This window comes from Cynocephalus volans, chromosome 7, assembly GCF_027409185.1.
Source record: "Cynocephalus volans isolate mCynVol1 chromosome 7, mCynVol1.pri, whole genome shotgun sequence".
Classification (NCBI taxonomy): Eukaryota; Metazoa; Chordata; class Mammalia; order Dermoptera; family Cynocephalidae; genus Cynocephalus; species Cynocephalus volans.
Window position 1 is genome coordinate 85837401 of NC_084466.1, and position 12985 is coordinate 85850385.

Genomic DNA, 12985 nt, shown 5'->3' on the forward strand with positions numbered 1-12985 from the left:
CTCACTATTTCTCTGGGGTTTTTAAAAATCTTATCTCATTAGATTTTTATGACAGCCAAGTGAAATAAGGTAGTAAACTTTTCATTTTTTAGAAGAAGCTTTGAGCCTAAGGGGGGGACTTTTCTAAGAACAAACAGCTGTTGGTTACAGAGCCAGCACTTTTCTGAGTTCGGGATGCTTTCCGTCAGGCCACACTAACTCTAGTTAATTTATTGAGCTGCGCTGCCCTCAGTTCATGACGGCTTCACCTTACTGCTCTTCTTCTTTAATTATAAGCTTAAGAAACAGTTTGTAGAACTTACAAATTCAAAGTGTATGGCCTAATTTGAAGTCCTGATATTAGCTCTTAGATTATCTGAAATACTCTCTGAATGTATTTTGTAAATGCTTTTTCTGTCAATATTAGAATAGTAATTTTATTTATCATGTCATTTCATACATAGGCATTGCCATCTAATTTTTGAACTTGCACTGGAACAGGAACTTACAGATCCTTCTCCAAATAGCATTCCAAGTAAGATTTCTGATAATGAATTACTCCTGGTGGTTGTACCAAAGATAGAAAAATGTATGAGGAAGGAAGTGTTGATCACAAAAGAGCAGTTAAAAAAAATTAATGTGTGAATTGCATGTACATTTTGAAAAAATGTTTTAATAATCTAGAATTTAGAATTATTTAAGAAGTTAATTGTAGGTAATTTCCAATCTGAAACAGTATTGCTTGAAAAAATTTATTTAATTATGGCTCCTAAAATCTTATATCGTGTAAGTAAGAAAAAAAATATTAAGTTAGTCTGTTGTGTGTGTTCTCTGTAACCACATTATAACAAACTGTACTTGTTATGAAAATGGGTCTTCTATTTAGTTTTTACAATAAATGGATTGCTCTCAGTAAATGAATATTAATTATTTATGTCACCAAAAAAGTAACTATCTTTAAAAGTGGCAACTAAACAATACCTTTCTGGGTACCATAAACAAGCAGCAATAAGAACTGCAAAACTCAGCCACTGTGCACCAATACCAATAGGAGATTGTTTTTTAAAGATAACTACTGAGTACAGAAGTCAGAAAAGCAATTCTTCATTGACAAGCATAGGTCATGATGCATTTTCTTATACCAGCAAGGTCTCACTATTATTGACTTTATTCCTCATAGGTTGAAACCAGATGAAATATATTGACTCTGTTAGAAGAAGGTGTTTTCTTCTATCTGTGGGATAATTGTCATGTTAAGAGTCATTTTATTAGAATGAGATACCCTGTTACCATTAGCTGAAGCAATATCCAAACAAATATTCAAATAGCCCAACTGCAGACTCAACGAGTTATAATAAAAATACAAAAATGTTTTGCAGTAACAAAAATGCTACTGTGCTCCCCAGATTGGACATCTCATGCCTTGTACCATGTGAAGTGTATAAAGACTCCTTTAATCGAGTGGACATTTATCAAAGAACTTCTGTATATCATGTTTTGCAAGTTGCAAGAGATGGAATAGACATAAATTAAGTGTTTAAGGTGCTCATAATCGAATAGAGTTGTCCCTATTTAGTTTCTGTGTTTCCTCAACAGAATTTTCAAATAAAACAATTTTATTCATTTATTCACTTGTCCACGTAACAAATGGGTAGGATTTAGGGTAAGCATGCAGAGTGAGTAGGAGTTTGCCAGGTATAGGAGCAGAGGGATGATGTCTGGCAGAAAGAACTTCTAACGAGATTACATGTTTGGCAGAAGGACCAGAAAGTACACAGGCTAAGACACATGAGTGAACTTTGCAGGGTTTATCAGTGGTTCAGTTTTGTTGGTGCAAAAAGTGTGAGTATGGGAGTGGTTGGGAATGAGGTGAATACCTAGCTAAAGCAAGCTTATGAAAAACTTTTTAATACTGTAGAAATTAGTAGCTCTTATCCTGAAGGCCATGGGAAATTTGTTACTTTAGAATGCTTTTGACTGCAAATATCGGGCAATCCAACTAACAGTGGCTAAAACAATAAGAACCAGAGTTGTGTTGGGGGTTCAGTATCATAAGGATCCCTCTGGTACCTTTTTCAGCTGTGCTATTGGAAGTGATTTTTTTACGCCTCCTTTCATGGTTAGCTAATTAGCTACAGCTCCAAACACGATGTTCTCACAGGACAATATCCAAAGGCTGGAAAGGCTACTTTTCTTCACAAGTTTCTTTTAAACAGGGAGAAAACTCAGAAGATTGCAGTGGACTTTTGAATTTTATCCCTAAGGAAAATTACCTTGGAATCTACTGCTATTAGAATACATTTCCAGCATGTACATGTATGATGAATGTGTACATATATTCCCTTTGAAGAGATATGGCTCCCTAGCCTAAAGTTTATCTGGTATTCTATTAGTTTCCTATGATAAACTGCTTTCTGTCTGTACCACACTGTTACTGATGGTCTGCCAAGTTTTTTTTTTTTTTTTTTTTTTTTTTTTTATTGACTTTTAAGAGGTTTTGTTTGTTTGCTTATTTTTTTAAGCATAATTGATTGTACATATTTTGGGGGTACAATATTGACTACAGTCACTAGTGTACAACATATGTTGATCAAAACAATATTATTAGCATATTCATTATTACAAATTGTAATTATTTTTATACCCCTTACACAGTCTGTCCCCATCCCTGTCTTCCTCCCATCTGCCACCTTTAATAACCATAGATTTGCTCTCTCCATCTAAAAGATTAACGTATTATTGTAGACAGTTCCTTCCTTCCTTCCTTCCTTCCTTCCTTCCTTCCTTCCTTTCTTCCTTCCTTCCTTCCTTCCTTCCTTCCCTCCCTCCTTCCTTCCTTCCCCCCCTCCCTCACCCCCCCCTCTTTCTCTCTCTCTCCCCCACTCCCCTCCCTCCCTCCCTTGCTTTCTTCTTTCATAGCACACACTTTTGAGTGAGAACATGTGGTATTTCTATTTCTCTGTGTCTGGCTTATTTCTCTTAACATAATTTTCTCCAAGCTCATCCATGTTGCTGCAAATGGCAGATTTTGATTCCTTTTTATGGCTGAGTAGTATTCCATCATCAAATTAGGTAGAGAAGGAAAGTATCTGAACACAATAAAAGCTGTATACAACCAATCCAATGCCAATATCATCCTGAATGATGAAAAAAATGCTTTCAGATATTTCCTTAAAAACAGGAACAAGACAAGGATGCCCACACTCACCACTCTTATTTAATATAGTATTGGAAGTACTGGCAAGAGCAACCAGGCAAAAGAAAGAAATAAAGGCATCCAGACTGGAAAGGAAGAAGTCAAACTGTCCCTGTGTGCAGATGACATGATATTGTATATAGAAAAACCTAAAGACTCTTCGGCCAAAAAACTCTTAGAGCTGGGGCCAGCCCTGTGGCTCACTCGGGTGAGTGCGGTGCTGTTAGTGCTGAGGCCGCGGGTTCAGATCCTATATAGGGATGGCAGACGACACCAAGCCGAGGGTTGCGATCACCTTCCTGGTCAAAAAAAAAGAAAAAAAAAAAAAAACTCTTAGAGCTGATTAATAATTTCAGTAACTTTCCAGGATACAAAATCAATAGTGTTTTTATACTCCAATAACAAGGTAGCAGAAAATGAAATCAAGAATGCAAGCCCATTTACAATAGTTGCCAAAAAAAATAAAATACCTAGGAATCAATTTAACCAAAGAGGTGAAAGAACTCTACAACAAGATCTTTTGAAATTTAAAAGCTAGAAAGAATCCCTCTGGACAGTGAAATACAAGTTAAGTTTATCTGGTATAGGTTTATCGTGAAGTGCTTTTACGGTATTATGTTTCTTCAGAAATTCATAATCTGTGGTTTAGCTGGAGTATGTGGTCAGTTGGATTACAGCACTTAACTATTTATGTGTATGATAACTCACTTCTTCCCCCCCAAATAAGTTAAAACTCCTCTTATCCTTATTGATTAAATCCACTATTTTTTGAGTAGAATGGATAACTTATCCTACATTTTTGATGCAATGATTTTGAATTATTCTGTCGAGAATTGCATTTAATAGATGTACCATATTTTTAGCCTTATAACAGATTAAGGAAAAGATTAGAAAGAAATAAAAAGAATGCTATGATCAGTAGTACATTATTATATTATGTACAATGATTATATGATTTTCCAGAATCATTTAGGTTACCTGATTGCTGCATAACTATTATGAAAAGTAATTAAACACTGCTGAATTAGAGAAAATTGAGTGTGAACTTTTCACTTCCTTTATGTTAACTTTCATATTGTAGAGCATATTGTCAGTCATCAATAATCTCTGTTTTTATTCAGGTTAAAATGGTATTGTTGCTTGTTTCACATTATTTTCTGCCATTATTGTTTCATCTATCCCTTTTTTGCCTTTACTCAAATGCCTATAGAAACACAGAAAGCTCCACAGTAAATAAAAGGAAAAACAGATTAGGGAAAGATATTCTGTGAAATAGCCTTCTGATTGCAATCACATGTAACACATGAATCCAAATAATGATGATTTCGTAGAATGCAATTCTGTCAGATCATTTGGTGATTCACTGGAAGGACTCCCAGGACTCACCAAAGAGTCACACTCATGGACATATCTATGACAGTGAGCAGAAGAGAAAGCACAATTAGCAGAGGGAAGAAGGGCATGGGATGAATTCTGGAGGGATCCAGGCACAGGCTCCAAGAGTCCTTGCCTGTGCAGTTAGCCAGGTGTGCTTAATTTCCCCAGGACAACACATGTACCTGTCTCCCAGTGCCAGAGTGTCATTAGAGACTCACTACCAACATTTTTGTAGTGGAGGTTAGTCACCTGGTCACCCTCTCGCTCACATGTACAAAAATTCCAGATTTGCAGAAGGAAAGCGGCTGTTTGGTGTAAAGCACATCATTAGTTCATGCAGTGCAGGCACAATGAGCCACTCTTATTGTTAAGAGAAAGGTGGGACCCTCCGTGATCCCAGTTCCCACATTCCAGTCAAGGGCCAGCCTTGCAAGCAGGCCTTTTTCAGGATTGCAGTCTCATGCCTGCTATGTGAGATCTTTTCTACGTTGCAGTTATAGCCTCAACTTAATATTTAGTGTTGTCTTAAAGTTTTATTTTAATCGCAAATACTATCATGACATAACATAACGTGGTGCTGCTTTCAGCTGCGTCATCCATATTAAGTTGTAATGCTGCTTTCTCTTGGTGAATACTTAGGAGGTATTTGTACATAAATTACTGTGGCAATATTAGGTAATTATACTCTGTCCTTCTTCTCTTATTAGCCTTTCATTACAACTGTTAGATAAGAAATACTTAATGATTTCTGTTTAAAATTAAAATGAAGATTGCCTTTTATTTTAAATACAGGGACAGTCCAGTTTTGGTTCATATTTCTGTGATTATAAAACAAGAGAAAGTATTCAATCATCTTTATCAATTATTTTTGCCTTTGCTGAAATTAAAATTATTTGGTGTATGTGTTTTTGTATAGTTCAGTTTGGTAGATAATATGCATATTATGTTACTTTTATCTTTAATTGTCTCCAATTTTCCAGGTGACTGTGTCCTGCTATAGTATATGGTTATAGCAGGTTGAGTGAATACCTTTGTTTTAATTAATAACTTTATGTTTTACAGCAGTTGTAGGTTCACAGCAAAATTGAGAGGAAGATACAGAGATTTCCCATATACCCTGCATGCCAATCCCCCACCCCATGCAGAGCCCCATTATCAACCCCTCACCAGAGTGGCACACTTGTTACAACTGGTGAACATACATTGACACACCATTATCACCAAAATCCATAGTTCGTTTGCATTAGGGCTCACTTTTGGTGTTGTACGTTCTATGGGTATGGACGAATGTGTGATGACATATACTTCCATTGTAGTATCACATAGAGAGTAGTTTCACTGGCCTATATATTCTCTGTGTTCTGCCTATTCCTCCCTCCCTCCCCCCAAACCCTGCCAACCATGGATCTCTTTACTGTCTCCATAGGATTGCTTTTTCCAGAATAGTCATATAGTTGGAGTAACATGGTGGCTATCTTTTTGAATGTTGTAAAAGAGTAAAGTTCCAATGTAATTTCTATAGACATTTGCCACATAATGGGGTGGGTTGAGAAAAATGACATCATGTAGCAGTACACAGCACCACCTGGACCATTCCACTAGATGAGGTGGTGCAGATAGATTCTCTAGCACTGAAAGGGAACGATGTGAAGAGGCCGCAGTTGATAAGACTGAAATCACAGAAACTCTCATACTTACTTGCAGTTGGAAATAAGACCAGAGAGTGAGTACTATAGATGAATGTCGAGAACCATCCTGCTATAGGGAAGGGCACGGGAGCCTGAGGAGCGAGCGACACCCCTTGTTCAGCTGGGCTGCAGGGGGGTCCCGTGTATGTGGCACGGCTCCGTGGAATATCCTGTCTGTTCGCCTTTTGTTACTTGACAAAGTTTTCCAAAATTAAAAAGCCCAACCTTTTGGCTTAGTATGGCTTTGGGAGGTTCCGAGGGCCCTGGGGTTTCTCAAAGGACATGTTAAAAATACATCAAAATTAATTGGTTTATTTAAAGGGCATTGTCAGTACTAAAGGTGTTTTTAATGCATGTTCCCGGTATGGGTTGGCTCGATTTAATTTTGTTATTGATCTTTCCTATTAGTGATGTGTGCATTGACCCATTGTGGCTTTGGTCATGCTTTTGTACATGTGGAATGAAGTTGTTATGTTGGAATTTTATCCACGTCCCCCAGGGAGTCGGTGGGTCCAAGTGTTTACAACTAATTGATCACAACCAGTCACAGATTCCTTTGTTTTTTCCCCATTCCCACAGTTTCACTTGATTTACCAAGAACGTGTTGTTTCCCTAGTAATAATATGAATGATATAGTGTGTTTTCGTTAGTTTGAGTAGGATCATTGTTATTAAAATTAAGTGTAGTAAGTATAAGTAAGGTTAAAAAAGGGTTAAATTGTAAGCTAAGAAGGTTAAGGTTTATGATTCAGACCAAAAGTCTGACGTTTTAAAGCCAAGCATGTTGCTATTGTATAGTTTCCTGGCCACAAGCCACAGGCTTTGGGGTGAACTATTGATGCATGAGTGGGTGTTTTTGTCACAGCATGAGTGCTTTGGAGCATTCTGATTTTTCTTTTTCTGTAGAGATGAAATAAGAAATGTTTTGATTAATAAATAAATCATCATGTAAAAGATTAAGTAAAACATATAAATAAAGCAAGATTCATGTGGTTGTCGTCCACACTTGCACTAGACATCTGTGGTCCGTTTCTCTTCTTTTTTCATCGAATCCACACCACCTATTCAGGTCCATCGAATCCTGCAGAGCTGGTCTCCAGCAGATGAATCAATATGTTGTTCCAGATGTTTTTCTTTAGAGGGTAGAGAAAATGGCTAGAACTAAGTGAGCTTACCAGCATCTTCCCCAGAAGAGGAATAGCAAGAGGAAGTACCTTGATCTCTTTTAAGCTCTTCTCTAGTGACAGTTGAAAGGTCTTTGCAAGGGTCCTTGTCCCTGGTCTGTTTCCTGTGTTTTGCCATGCTGCAAAGTACAGTGCCCATAGACCCAGCTACCTTGATAGGGTGTTTCACCCTAAAGAGAGCAATTTGCACTGAAGAGCTGGGGAGGCTATGTTGTGTCACAACAAAATAAATATGCTCTCTTTGAACTTCTCTTGGTGCTGTTAGTCCAGAAAGATCATGCTATTTGAGTTTGAGAATGTTTGATTATAATACTGATTCTGCTACAAATACCATTTCCTATCGTTCTGATAGGGTTTGGTTAGGAGTGTGGTCATTGTACACGGCAGATTACTTGTAGGTATCAAGTTTTGATAAGTTTAAAAAAAATTAGAAAATAATAGAAGGAGGCAATTAGTCAACATCTGTGAAAATTTCTCTATACTGTACTTCTAGTATTTAAAAAATCTAATTAAAGTATATAGAGACCAATATGATATCCATTTCTGTAGCGATTTTGCTATCTTTCTTCATACTACACTTCTAATGGCATCTCCATTTGGGGGATGTGATATGAACTAGAGGCTAGATTCCAAAGGGGCGAGGTAAGGAAAACAAATGTGAAAGCAGACTCCATAGAGACCAGAGCTGCTCAAACTTTATTGAATCACCTTGAGAACTTGTTAAAAATACACATTCTGACTCAGCAGGTCTGGGATTCTGCATTTGTAGCAAGTTCTCAAGTGATGCTGGTGCTACATGGTCCTCAGACCATGCTCTGAGTAGCAAGGTTATATACTTGCCTTTAGAGAAATCTGGGAGAAGAGCCATTGGATAATACTTGAAGACATAACCAAATGAAGGGCAAGTGTTATTTTGCTTTTATTGGTGAGCATGTTTATAGCCAGATAGGAAGGAACATAAAGATGAAGAAACAGAAATTATAGATGTTAAGAGAGTATTGCTAAGTAAATACGGAAGAAGTGGTGGGAATAATCCATAAAAATAATGTAAATGGTACAGAATCAAGACCATGGATCTGGTGGTTACTTTTGAAGAGTAAAAGGTAGTATGAAAGGGAGGGAGGAAGGAAAGAAGGTAGCTAGGTAATTTTGGAGCTAATGATGAAGAAACTTGAGAGAACCCATGTCAGATGACTTTGGTGTATTCTCACTGAAACAGAAGATGAGATAATTGCTGTTCCAGAGATTACTGGGCACAGGACCGCGTGCTAGAATTGGGGTAAAGTGCAGCCACTCGTTTTTCCTTTTTATAACTCTCAGGCATCAAAGATCTGTGTTGCACTGATATGAGTGATCCAAATGACATTAATTTGAATACAGAAACAGTGGGGTTTTTTTAAAGATAGCTAATTTTTTGGTAAGATGGCTGTTTCATAAAGTTCTTTGAAAACTCACATGATATACCAAACCAAACTAATTTGGAAGACAAAAGAAATTGTAGTATTCATTTCTTGAATACTAAAATTGGTTTTTCAGTATATATTGCACTGATTTTGAAGTATAAAAGTTTATTAAAATCTAATATTCTGTGTCAGTTTCATGTATTTTTTCCTTTTCAGTAACCTTATTTTAATATTGAAAGCTTATTATATATTATTTCTTATATGTGTTTTATAATACCTCCTTGCATGAGTGGACCAAGAAACTTAAAAAATTGCTAAACGAGAGGATATAAGAAATGTAGGCATACCAGTAACCCATGTGGGTACAGAAAAAAGTGAATATTGTTATTAACTATTATTGTACAAGTATGTGAATATATCGAAGCTGATCATTTCAGAACAGTTTCTCTGATGAGAAATGAATTCTACATTGACCTGAACTGTTATCACAACTGACTACTTCCTAAATTACATGACAAATTGGAGAATGTGATAAATACTAGTAGTTTAATGGTGTAAATGATTCTCATGTGTTGCTTAAGGATATACTGTTTGTTGCATTTTACCATCATCTTTGACATTTGTCCTCTCAGGGTCATGATTTGCTTCTATGGTTAAAGATCACATCTCTCCCTTTCAATCAGCATGTTCATATTTGTATATGCACACTTTTCTATTTTAGTTACAGTCATTTGAAACCATCTCACTTTTGAAGTCTTAACTACGTGTGTTATTAAACCTATATTCCTATTTTTTCTTCAGTATATTTCTGTTGAGTTGCTTTCCTAACCAAATAAAACCAAAAAACCCAAATCTGGAAGTAATCATTTTCAAAGCCAAGCATGAGGATTACCTCTGCATGAATGTGTGATGCTTTGTCATATGTACATATAACTGATTATATGTCCCTTTTGCTTTTTAGAGTCTCCTGACAAATATCCTAACTTGAAGGTAATAACTCTTTTATCTTGAGTTACTGAGTACATATTTTATGAAATATACATTACTTATTAATCATTTTGTTTCAAAACCCATTTAGCCTACCATTGAAATGGAAGATTCTGTTCCAAATAAAGCAGTAAGAGTGAAGGATATACAAACATCTAGATCAGGTACATTTTGCAATACACATTTAACTCTGAAAAAGAGTATATTAAAATATTTGAAATGCTCAGAGTTTTCTTATTCCTGTCTTTTTCAAATTTGATGGAAGGATTTGCTGATGTCATTGTTGGTATCCATGTTTGAAAAAAAGAAAAAGTGATTTTCAAAATGTAACCTTTAACTCAGATGTTTCTGGTTTTATATTTCAGTACCTAGTTTCCCATTTGGAATCCCTATACTTCTTAGGCATTCACAGAGGTTAACTATGAGACTCTAAGATTTTTCTGATGTTTTAAAATGCTTTTATTGGAATTCTGCCTTTGCTGTGTGTGCGTGTGTGTGTGTGTGTGTGTGTTTGTGTCTGGGTCTGGTATCTTTAATATTAAAAATGGTGAAAGTAATTAATTATTCTTTAGTGACTATTTGATAGACACAGCCTTTGCAAACATCAATTGTGAAACTTTTTGGCTTAGGGCCCTTTTATGCTATAAAAAGTTATTGTGGATTCCAAAGCTGTTGTGTTTAAGTGCATTGTATCTATTTACATTCAGAATGCTAGAAATTAAAACTGAAAAATTTAAAATACAAGCATGCACATACATTCCAATAGCCGTTAGAACTAAGACGCATTAAACCATTAGAGCTATAACTCTATGATAGGTCATGTCTCTGAAAAGTTCCACTGAAATTTGTCAGAATAGAGAAGAAAACATTTTATATAAAAGGAACAGAATGTACACTGATAAAGTGTAAAAAGCAACAGTAATTTTTGAAAACATTAACAATGGACCAGAAAAGTTACATTTATGAGGCAGAGAATGGTGTACAGGGTTACTTTATAAATTTCTGCAGTATTTTTAAATTTTGCTTTGTTTCTGATGGTTTTGTTCACTTATGTTGGGTTGGTGAATTTGTGAATGAATCTTTGAGATGTTTATATGCCTTTCACCTGGTGACAGCTAGTGACTCCCCAAGTGGTTTGTTGATGACTTGGATGATTAGATGTATTTTTTAAAGAAGTAAATATTCAGCTAGATTAAGCTTCATTTCAACACTCAATTTGTAAAATACTCATAAATGTTATTTTCCATCTCTCTTTAGAGTGATACAGTTTATTTCAGTTTTCTTAATAATTCTTTTTAACTAAATATATAGGTTTGTCAGCAGAACAAGACTTTAAAATGACAGCAGACAAAGAGCAAGAAAGGCTTGATGGAAGTGAAAATAAGCATCCACAGGTGAGTAAAAATGTAAATTTAAATTTCTGGCTGAATTTTGTTTGCTTTGCTTTAATAATGTAGCATAGTCCAAATGAATTACCTTTGGGCTTGCCTTTTAGAATAAGTAAATTATAATTGACTATTTAATCTTTAACTTAAAGAAACATTTTAATTACTTATAAAACTTTATTCTTAGAGTCTGTACTAACTTATAGCTAAATTTTATTCTTGAAGGTGAGGGAAAAAGTTTTCTGAATATTGTTTGGTCTTCCATTTTTATAACCTCCTTACATGTTAAAGAAGGTAACATCAAATACTGAATGATATAATTAAGCAGTTGAAATGATAAACAATATAAATGTTATGGCCACTGAGTTGGATTCACGTGGAAGAGCAGTCACCCCCAGTTGTTCAAAGTTTGTATTTTCATATTGCCGATCACTAAAACCAAGATTAAAGATTTGTTCTTCCTTGTGGATTCTAATTGACTTCAGTGTCTACATTTAGGGAGAGTATGGGGCCATAAAATCAACCCAACTGCTTGTTAAGAGAATCATACCTTCCAGAAAGGAAAGGTGTTAGGGTATGTACCATAACTTTCTAACCCATTTCATTTCCATGGAGGAAATCGCTAAATATTTCTAAAATATTTGTATCCACTGTCATTAGTGGGCATTAGAATATATTAGAATGGGACTTTAGTAGATAGTCTATATAGATGTATAACACTATCACAGTGTATAATTTGAATTTACATTTAAGAATTTACTTTTCTTTCTAATTGGTGTAGATGCTGACCCCTCGTTAAGTTTCTGTACTTTCCCGTTACTTATCTTTAGAGAGATTACTTAACTCCACTGTATGGGCTCAATATTTACGGTATAATGATATAAAGTCTTTTTAAGGGAGGAACCTTTGTAGTATTAACAGTCATCTACTAATTCATTTTTGGTAGATTTAACACATAATGAATTAACGTTAGTCGAAAGAAACAGTGATTTTTTGTTTCCTGTTTTTCTCCTATTTTAGGCTAAGGCAAATTATTTTTCACATCTTAGTTACATGCAATGATTTATGGGTAGCTAAACATAGATTAAGAAGTCTAGCCATTAAATTTTAGCTATTTTCTGATTTTTCTTTGTTCATACTTGATTATTTAAGGATAAAGTTACTTTGAAAATGTGCACCCTTACAGAAAAGACATCTTTGAATCAAACCAAGCAAATTTATCTCCCACTTTTTCAGGTGCAAAAAATGTCTCAAGAACCAGAAATGAATAAGGATTGTAGTAGAGAGGATGTATCTGTATATTCAGGACCTCCTTTCATGCAAACCTATGAGGAAATGTCAATTCAACAAGAAAAATTAGAGTGGAAGAATAACTCAAAATTTAGCACCGATGAGTTAAACCAGAGGTTTGGTGAAATATGTGAAAAATACAACATTACTGCTTGTCTTGAGGAAGAGCCACTACATGATAATTCTGAAGGAGGAGCCGATTTAAAGGCAATACCTTCTAATTTGACAAAAGATATAGTTGATTGTGTGGGAAGTAATGTATTTGGAATCTCTGTAGAACTCCAGGCCCTTCCTGAACAAAAAGAAGACCCCAGTCTCAAAAATATCTTTCCATCTCATTCACACTCTGGGTCCACAGAATACGCTTGCCAGTCATCTTCTAAGCTTTATTTAAATGAAAATAAATTAGATGGTGAAAATGATAACAAACCAGACACTGAGTATGTTTTTAACACGAGTGAGGAGAATTTTTATAATGATACAGAAAATAAAAAAGG

General features: G+C 35.3%; 1 protein-coding gene across 1 annotated transcript in view; it reads left to right on the forward strand.

Annotated features, from left to right (window-relative positions):
• LOC134381684 (ankyrin repeat domain-containing protein 26-like) overlaps positions 1–12985 on the forward strand; it is a 64816-nt gene that overhangs the window by 11308 nt on the left and 40523 nt on the right. Inside the window, 5 exon segments of the mRNA XM_063101558.1 lie at positions 9066–9132; positions 9134–9188; positions 9788–9816; positions 9905–9977; positions 11134–11207. Coding sequence (XP_062957628.1) covers positions 9066–9132; positions 9134–9188; positions 9788–9816; positions 9905–9977; positions 11134–11207 — 298 coding nt within the window.